This window comes from Corvus moneduloides, chromosome 6 (genome assembly GCF_009650955.1).
Source record: "Corvus moneduloides isolate bCorMon1 chromosome 6, bCorMon1.pri, whole genome shotgun sequence".
Lineage (NCBI taxonomy): Eukaryota > Metazoa > Chordata > Aves > Passeriformes > Corvidae > Corvus > Corvus moneduloides.
In genome coordinates this window covers 17,454,961-17,465,276 of record NC_045481.1, presented here as the reverse complement: position 1 = coordinate 17,465,276, position 10,316 = coordinate 17,454,961, and the positions used below count along the sequence as shown (strand labels likewise).

At 38.5% G+C, this 10,316-nt stretch overlaps 1 protein-coding gene across 9 annotated transcripts in view; it reads right to left on the bottom strand.

The window, feature by feature from the left end:
* Positions 1 to 474: 474 nt before the first annotated feature.
* FOXN3 (forkhead box N3) overlaps positions 475 to 10,316 on the bottom strand; it is a 212,444-nt gene continuing 202,602 nt past the window's right edge. For all 9 annotated transcript variants that reach the window (XM_032113454.1, XM_032113453.1, XM_032113455.1 and 6 more), the window contains one exon: positions 475 to 7,915. In XM_032113454.1, coding sequence (XP_031969345.1) covers positions 7,366 to 7,915 — 550 coding nt within the window. In that variant the 3' untranslated portion in view covers positions 475 to 7,365. The remainder of the gene's footprint in view (positions 7,916 to 10,316) is intronic.

Here is a 10,316-nt window from a genome sequence, read left to right as displayed (position 1 = left end):
TACTCATTCTCTGAAGAGAATCCCTTTTGCACTGTTTTCTTCAGCTCTAGACTTAGGTGGGAGGATTGATGCACAGATTACAAAGCTATGTTTTTCAGGATGTTATATATATGCCATTAGACATTTTATTACTGGATCTCTTCTGATTGTTGCTAACTAAAAAAAAAACCCCAAAAAATACCCCAACAATTCCCAATGAATTCAGCTTTGTTTCTGGGCTGCAAAACTGATGAGAAAGGAAGATCAGACCCTAACTTAACATAGTTTAATTTGTCTAGCCATTTGCACATGACAGGAAATTAACATGAGCTGGTATCTACAGCAGTGAAGATACAGGCAACATCCCACAAGGGCCAGAACTACTTAATAATGAAGGAATTAATTTGTTAAAAAACCCCAAACCAAAACAACCACCGTTGTTCCATCTTACTATGTGGGCATATTCTGAAACCAATATTCAGAGAAATACACTTCTTCAATTGATGCAACTCAGTAATTTTTATTGCAACTGGAAGACAATACATCACAGAAACTTTATGGTAGGTTTTGGGAAAGTGTTATTTACAATAATAATTGATGAAATAGTTTGTCTTTGGCAATATGATTACACATCAAGAAAATGTAAAATGCAAGTATGCCTCTAAATCAACCATTTCATATTTCCTAAAGATCAGCTGATTGCACTTGCCTTCGGACTGCTCATTTAGGTAAACACAAATACAACTTAACATCACTGTTCATTCCCCATCACAGTTCGTATTTTAATATTGATGAAATTGGCAGTTTCAGACACCAAGTACAGGAAAAAAAATTGGCTTATCACTGTACTAAATTAACTTATTGGCCAGTTAAGGTCCTGTGACCCTTAAGCATTGATACTAAATCTCTTGGTCTTTTGATTGCTTTATCACTTTTTCTGTAAAACAAAATACTTCAGAAATTACAGATCAGAGTATAAAAAAATGTACAAGTTCATAATGCTTTTCATACACACACAAATCATTCCCCCCAACATTTTACATCATGGCAGTTTTAAGTAGTGAGTGTGAATGATGCAGGCATGGAACTGGTTATCAGATACAGGTATGACTTTCAATTGCTGTCTCACACACATACTCCGAAAATGTACAATGCTCTAGTAACTTAAAAATGTACTCAAGTTCAATGTCATCCAAACAAAAAAAAAGAAGGTCTTAGGATTTCAGGCCAGAGTAAACAAATGAAAAAGATTCCCATTTCTAGATTGTCAGCCATTCCAGAGTCCAGCATGTAGTTTTAGTATTCGGTAAAATCCCTTCTAGCACTGAAGGCCAGCACAAGCTGTCATTTATCCCTTAAACCCTCAGATGATGAGCTCCTGTAACTGCTGGCCTGATCCAAAGCCTAACGAAATCCACTGAAACTAAAAAAGTGAAACAAAACCCCCTTCCACTGACTGTGAAAGGATGTTACATCACGTCAATATTCCCCTCTTTGCAAAAGGAAATGTGATACAGTAGAAAAACCATTACATAGCTTCAGATAAATATACCTTGTTTTCAATGCTAAAACAAAACCCAAACTCCCCAAACCAGGAAAGGCTACTTATTAGAATAACTCAAAAGTGACCTTTAAATCATTTCTGGTTTTAAATGTATACCAGCAAAATACAGCACCATAGACACATTAGGTCGAGACTTTTTTTTTGGTCAGTGAAGCTAGTACTTGTTTGCTGAACTGTGGAAGAATTATAAGGTCATGTACATGATCAAAGATAAAGCAACCCAGCTGACAAGTCTCTGCTTAATTCAAGAATAACCAGTACTAAAAATAAAAATGCAAAAATAAAAACCCCTAATAAACCACCATCAATTAAAACTTTCTAAATAAAAGGGGATTAACAGATGAATTTACAAATGTATGCAGATTTATACAGAACACCGAATGTTGTGTGTAAATCCTTATAAACTTCATCTCAAAACAGAAACACACAAAATGTATTGTTTGACTTACACATCCCATTTCAAAGGAAAAGAGACATTATTACAACTTGGTAACTGTGCTAATTGCAATATAAACCAAACAGAAATTCAGAGTTTGGCAGGTAACTAAGAAGAGGGTTATCACTTAGGTTATATAGCAAAGTGTTGATGTATATTACATAGAGGAGTATAAATAATAAAAAAGTATTATTTAAATTAGATCACAGTGCTGCATTATGTGCATAACAGTGTTTGATATATTACTGGAGGGCTGTGAAGAACACTACTAAAACTTAACTGGTCAGACGGTCAACACTGATACTCTGTTACCATCAGGAGGACGCATGGTTCGAATGCTCTTTTGGTGGCAAAGTCAAGAAAATGTTTCAAAATATTTCCTATAAAATATGCCAATGAGCTATTCAGGCAGTAGTGATGTGCCCAAAGGAGCTGGGTTTGCATTCTCCATGAAGTGAAGTAAATTGCATTGGAAATGCATTCTATCAGTAGTTTTATTTTGATCTTGGAGCACAGGAGAGTAATGTTTTCAAAAATGCCTAGGGTCAGATTAAGACAAAAATTGTAATAACAGTAATAATAGTAGTAGTGAAACTGTAAAGGCTTCCAGGAGCACTTGGGTGTCTATAGCTCCACTGACTGCAAAGCAGACCAGACACCTTCAAGTTCCAGAAAACCTCAGATTGTGCACTCTCAGGCAAATGGTGTGATTCTTGGGGTGTTCTGTGCAGGGCCAGGAGTCGGATGGGTCCTTTCCAACTCAGCATATTTTATGATTCTGTCATCTACCTCTTTATATGGATTGGGATCGGAGCTAAAATCTCAGTGAAAGTAAGTTACCACTACCAAGAAACCAGGACAAAGTGTTGTTTTGGTAATTTTATCTGTGGTGCCATTTGGTGTACAATTTAGGATTTCATTCTCTGCTAAAATATGTTGATGTATCTCTACCTCACTCCAGTGAAGAATGCAGCCTCCAGCTTTTTTCTGTATCTTTTCCACAGGTAGACAGTAATTCAGCTGAACACTAGCAGCGAGTGTATCTCCTCTGGGATTCCCTTCTCCTGTTAAGGTATGAGAGGAACCAGAATATGAACCTCAACTTAATTGCTGGAGAGAAGAGTCTCAGGACAGTTCTCTAGTCCTACAGGGCACACCTCCTCGCTCCCACATTGGCTTTTCAGCTGGAAAGCCCTGTGATCTTTGTAGAACTACTGCCAGTTTTGCCAGGAGAAGATCAGCAGCAGACTGCTTTCAGAAACAGCTATGGGGTGATACATTTAAGCTGTTCAGGACCTGTGCTTGCATTTTTAAACGCAAGGAGAATCTGCACCAAAATGCAGTAGGACATCCAGCTGCTTGCAGAATGCAAGCATGATCAGCAGATTTCACCTCCCTGGAGACGCCGGTGAAATCTGCTTATGGCATTAGCTCTGGCCTGCAAGAGCTTCTTGCTGCAAAAGGCATATTCCAAAGGAACCTGCCATGAAGTCCAGCAACCCTTACAATTCATGCCTATGTGAAACTTGCCACTGAATACTTGCTGACCTAGCCCCCACCTGTCTTGGAGAAACATTAATTTGGCAATACTGATAGAGTGAGAAGAATGGAAAGTTAGAGATTTGACAACTTCTCACCCCAAAATGGCTTAAAAGGAAAGCCAACAAGCAAAACCACACCACCTCATATCTGGCAAGTGAGAGAGTTTGTAATACAGTGCAATTACCACTCCGTTTTGACATCATTCACTTGAAGTAAAGACAACTCCATTAAAAGCCGACATTGTATTTCTTGGAAAACAAATCAATTTCAGTTCTTACAAAAAAAAGAGAGAACTTCTCTGATGGAGTAGAACCAGTTCTGACAAAGTTGCCACTGTCAGCCAGGCACAAATATGGTTTAAAAGGTGACTCCTAAATATTTTATAAAATCCAAATTATGTAGTTCTCATCAACAGTCAGAGTAAGCATCAATAAGGACAAGTTGTTTTTAAAGACCAGAAATAATCCATTGATGGCAGCCTAAACTGCTGGTTCCTGAACATAACTTCGTAAAATCCTACCAAAGAATACCTTCCTAGCAGATCAGACTAGGAGAAACAAATTTTACATGAAAATAGATGCTTGCCAACATTTTAGGTTTACCAGCAAGTATATAGAGGAGTTGTTGAAGTCTTAGATAGGTGTTATATATATATATCTATATATATATCTGTATAAAGATAACTTGCCTAATTAGATATTTATGCAAAATGACTGTTTTCTAAGATGAGTAATACTAGTGGTAATTATATATTTAGCCACCAAGAGTCCACATTAATGAATGGTACTTGTTGTTCAGCAGATACTGATCTCATTTGCACTGACACACTGCAATCAGAGAAGTTGCTCTGGAATTAGGGTTGTGGACAGAAATCTGGCCACTGGCACACAAACACGTAGCTTTCCCTGGAGGACAGAGATGCTGAGCCATGGCTTGTATTTTCTGCCACTCGATTCTTCAGTGCTGTTTTTTGATAGTATTAAGCCACTCCTGAACTGAGACAACTATGCGTTAATGAGCAAAGGTGGTGGCAAAGTGATACTGTAGTATTTTCTATTTCAAATGACTCTCCCAAAAGTCTGTAGAAGATGAAGAACAAGTTCTCTTGTACAGGGTTGTGTGGTTCACTGCCTGTAGACTTTGGCTGTAGAGAGCATGGACCTGGGAAGAAGCTGATGATCCCAGTCTGACAAGGGAAACGTTACGGCTCATTCATCTCTGTGCTACTTGGCCAAGGGACTGGTCCTTCCTGTTTTCCCCAACATTATCTCAAGGGCTGCAGGCAGCCAACAAAAGTTAGTATCTATGTACTCCTGACTTAACTAATGCTGGGAATAAACCCTGCATGCATCGGCCTCTGCAAACTTGAGAGGAACAAGGCTGTTTCTTGCACTATCCACGGCTCTCTCCTTCCTTATTTCCAAAGCTGGCAGTTGTGCTGAGCTCTGGCAGCTGTCAGGCAGCTCCTAGATCCCAGGACATGCTGGCTGAGATGGGAGGAGAAGCACTCTTTTGCCGTGCTGCCCTGTTCTTTACAAAATGCTTGTGGAGCACAGAACCAGGTCCAGACCAGCCTGCCCTCCAGTCCTTCCACCTCCTAACTGAACACACACATCACAGGCATCTCCAAATATAACTTCTAGCTCACTGCACTGAGTAGGAAGTCAAACCCTTTTTAAACTCACTCTTCATAAACTAGATCCATCTTGGTGAAACTGCTGCCTGAAACAGCTGTTAGTGATAAATCTAAACCTATACGCTTTAAGAAACCAACCACTTTGTTCTCTTAAGTGGTTGATTCTTGGGATTTTCTTTTTGCCTCTAGAATATTCTAAGTGTAGAATTTTTCATGCCAAATGCAAGAATCCAGGTGAGAGAGACTGTTCTGTTTATTTCACAGCTTCTCTCTGCTGTAGTGATTTTCAGTCTCATAGTTATCCTTACCAGGAGAGTAGCACTGTACCTGAATTACACTCTCTGTAACACTGGTTTTTATCCGGACACCTCCATAAGGCTCTTAACTAACTTCATTTTTTCATGGCAAATTAGCAAAGCTATTTTCTTGTCTACTTATTCCTGAATCAAATCAGAGAGTTTTCCTCAATTAACCTCCCATTATTCTCTTGATTCTGTCATACACACTCACTACTAAATTTGCCCTCAGATTATTGCGTCATGTTACACATGTACAGACGAAGAAAGGACACACTTTTACTTTTTTCTTTTTTTTTTCTTTTTTTAAACAGAAGTAGGGAGAGGGGGGCTGAATGTGCAGACAAGGCAGTATAATTCAACCATCCAAGCCCTACCAGAGCATGAAGATTTTATTTTTTAATATTGCAGAGTAAGTTCCCCAACAGTCAGTGTTTGTCCCTGAAGAAGGTTAAACCTTAAACACCTGCTTCAAAAAAACCCCAACAACAACAAAAAAGAACCAAAACAAAAACAAAAACAAAATAAAAAAAAACAACCCCAAAACCAAACTCTAAGCCTAAGGGCTTAAAAATTAGAGGCATAGCCTTTTTCTCTATTTTCTATATTTATATGAAAATAATTCATGCTTCATGCTAAATACATTATTTACCTTACAAGAACTTTGTCATCTTTGAATAAAAAAAATCGTTTGCTTTTTTGTTTTTCCCCGTTCCCTAAAGAATCCATGCAATGTGGATCAAATTTCTTCTGCTGGCTATGCTGGTTGAATCTGGAAATTTGTTGTATTTTTGCACAGATGAATCCTGACTGATGGTCACTGCATACTCATTTCTGAGGGCAGTGTAGGAGCTCTTTTGTTGAACTTCTGAATTTTACTGTTCACCAGTATGCTTTCCTTCTATTTTTAAATACAGAATACTACTAATGGCAGGTTTTGTAGCTTTGTTTCCCCAGTTAGATCAAGGATGTGATCCACAGAGAAAGATTCTGATGCACATTGTATCTACTGTAATTTCTTAGACTTGATTGCTTTTCACTCAGGCAGTTTAGAAGACATAGTTTGTTTTTCCCTATTACTATTACTTTTTGCACGCAGTGCCAATCTTCAGGCTTATGGCTTTTTGAACATTCTTTCAATTTAATATAGAAGACAGAGTTCAATGGTTAACGATGCTACTAACAGTGACCCCCCTCCCATTTCATTATTTCACTGAAACCCATTGCATACATAGTTTAAATTTCCTCAAACTTAAGAGTTATCAGTCTTCACATTTATGAGCCACATAGAATACGTGACACACTAGAAGTGCATTGCTGCTTGCACAGTTGCCACCAGTGGCTGTCCAAAGACTTGTATGGCACAACATATCCAAGTGCCACTAGATGGTTCTTGGTTGAGAAGTACGCGCCTCCTCTTTCCCACAAATCTCTTTATTCACATTCACTTCTAACCCAATTGTAAGGCCATAAAAAAAATTCTTAAGGGCCAGGCCTGAATGAATACTAAATTATGCACAGCTCTTCTGCTATAAGAGGGATTTCCAAGTGCCCAATTTTACTCCCATCACATTAATGTTGATATCACTGCGTATTCAACCATGCATTTTTGACAAACTGGAGAAAGCAATGGCGATTTTGGCTTTCTTTTTTTGTTAACTTTTTGTCTTCAAAAATGAAAAGCTTTTGTAAATTAGCTGAGTGTCAGTATGAGTTCTATGGCTTCGATCTCCTTTAAAAATAAAAATCTTAAGGGTCAAAAAAAAGAAAAAAAAACCCCAAAGAAACAAAACAAAAAGAAATAGAAGAAAAACAAAAAAGGAAAAAATTTCTGATATTGCCACAAATCATTAGAATTCACCTGACGTGCTGAAACAAAACTTTGTAAGTTCAAACAAATCATTGATTTGTTCTAATTTTTTGTGGTTTCCTTTTGCTCTTTCTGCCCCTTTGCCGTCCGATTGGTGATGTTGTTCAAACAGGATCGAATTCCTGCTAAATGCAGGAGTGATCCTGCTGCTTCTTTCATCTCCTCATCGTCACTCTCAGGGGGCTTTTCTGTACGTCTCTTTTTAAGAGGCAGTGTGTCACTTGGTACTTTTTTTGCCTTCATTAAATGTTGCCTTTTCTTGTGCTGGGATGCATATCCACTGTCAGCTAAAGAATCCTTGGTCTCCTTCCGACTTTGCTTTTTGTCCTCCTCTTCTGTTTCACTATGGCTCTCGTGGCTCTGGAAGCTAACTTCACTTCCTTCACTGCTGTCTTGGCTACCTTTAGTTGCAAATTCATACTGGTCGTCAGCAGAGGAAGAGGAAACGGAGTCACTAGCAGGTGATGTGCTCCTGTGGTTGGAAGATTTGGCACTGCTGTAGTTGTGATCCTCCTTTGGGTCACCGCTAACAACTGGAGAGCCACAGGACTGTTCACTTTCCGTCCGCATCCGGCAGTTTGTTATTCCATTCCTGTAGAAAAAAAATTCAAGGAGTCTTAGAAGCCACAGAGATATGATCTTGCTTCAAAGCAAAAGGTGATAAAGCCAACTGACAGATAAATTGAAATTACAACAACTGAAACGGTGACTATCAAAGTAACGTCCATGCAAGCTGGTTTCAAAGCCTAATTGCTCATAGAATGGACTTGACATACAAAACAAGCCAAAGGATGCAAAACAGCACAAAGAGGCAGGAACAAGTAGGGGATGGTTACAAATAAATGATGTGTAAACAGTACTGATTTAACTTTCATGTAATAGTTTACACTTCCAAAAATTAAAAACTCCCAACATTATTTTATCTGCTGGGTAAATAAACTCTAATAAGCTGCATAAATAGCTCCTCTTCTTTTTCATATAAACTGATACTACCAAAAACATGGGGAAGAGACACTAGCTTTCTGGGGTAATTCCTTGCCTCCTCTGAAGGACACTTTCCAACTCTAGCATTCCAAGTGCAGGAGGTATTTCTCCTGGAAGTGGAACAACTTTCATTTAGGACTCTTTCCAAGAAAAGGAGCAACCAGGTCCAGTCCCAGTTCTGATTCTGATCAGTTAATAAATAACCTTAAAAGCACTACAATCTTAAGCCACTAGCTGCCAAGAAAATATTAGAACATGTTCAAAACAAGCAGTAGAAAAAATAAATCTGGATTTTCTCTAGAAGTTGTCATTTCTTCCTTTGGTTTTATGGCACCCTGTGCTGCGGGAACTACTGCAGCATGATATATTTAAAAACTCACAGGTTTTTTTTCTGGACTGAAAAGTATTAGAGCATCGCCATTGACTTTAAAAAACAGAACATCATGCTTACAATACTATTAAAGAAGGCATTGATTCTGTGCAATACTTAACTCCTTCTGAAAAGAAGGAGAGTATGATGCTTGTCTTTGACTGAAGCCATCATCACTGCCACCTGCCAGTTTACCAGCCTTGAACCTGTCAGTTTAAAAAAATCCAACAAAAAAGGAAGGCTCTTTAAACCATTACATGACAAACTGATTTAAAACTGATTTTTCTCTTGCCATCTTTGTGCTACCACTGGAGTGCTTTTGCACACTTGTGGCAGTGTTGGACTAAACCCCTTTCTTAAATGCACACACTGAACACATATGTTTCTTAAGAGGAATGGCACAGTGGCAAGTCCAGAGTATTACTGCTCTTCTACTTTAAAAAAGGGAAAGTACTTTAGGTTTCAGGCAATGGATCTCATGTATGGTTTCCTCACACAAGAAACAGCAGAGTGTTATCCATTTCTGACATGTAAGGTTGAAAGGTGGGAAAAATAAGAGCGGTATGTAATTCCACAGTTCCCGTTCATCTAAATGCCCTTGGCTGCAAGAGCTCGCTGAGATAAGAAACCCCCTTGCATTTATGAATCAGTGACAGGACAATGCTAGAAGGCAGCAAATTCATCGGTCATTCCAAATGTTATTTACAGTGTTTTCAAAGAAATGTATAGAATAGAAGGTACACTTATTAGCAAAGAAAGCCTCTTGCCAACCTCTTTTGCTCAACAAAATTACTTTTGCCTAGATTTCTGAGTAGATGTATGATCCATAAATTCCATATAGAACCCAGAAGGAATACACAAAGCTCCTTCAATTATTAATAACTAAGTGCAATGTCATTCATGATTGTGCAGCAAGCCAGCTGCATTTACTCTGTGATGGCTTGCAACTGCAGGGGTTGTCATTAGAGGATGCCAAATGCTTAGAAGAAGAAATCATCCATACTAAGCTTGTTGTAAGGTGAATTTATAACCAACTCCTTAAGATCAGCCATTACAAGGAAGCATGTGATGCATTTTAAGTGACAGATTCTTCATTTTTTGGGTAAATTTACATTTACAGATGTTAAAAATGATCATAAATTAGCATAAAATTAAACTTACTTGATTTTACTAGGCAGCTGAAAGTCAGAGCAATTTGGCTCACTAAAAAGCACACACTACTAATCTTCCATTAAAAAATAACAATCAATTCTTGCTCCAAGGAAACAAATACAGGGCAGAATAGGTGGGAACTCAAATAAGATTCCTACTGACTGTCAGTGAACAAGGCTTCTAATGGATGGGATTTAAACCAAGATGCCCATTTTTATGCTATCTAGATCTACTCTTGTTAGTTTGTACCAAGAGACTGTCAATAAAAGGAAAGCCACAGCTCCACGAAGCAGCACAACCACGTGCCAAAGAAATATCCCTGACTTGCCCTACTCCGGAGTCTCTAGTGTTGCCTTTACATAAGGGGACTATAATTTGGATTCAAAAGCTCTGCCTGTGGACTTAATCCAGATCCCAAATCTTCCAAATCAGCATAAAAATAGAATGAAATGCCTGGGGAGTACAGAGGGACGTCCCAGGGGAAGGT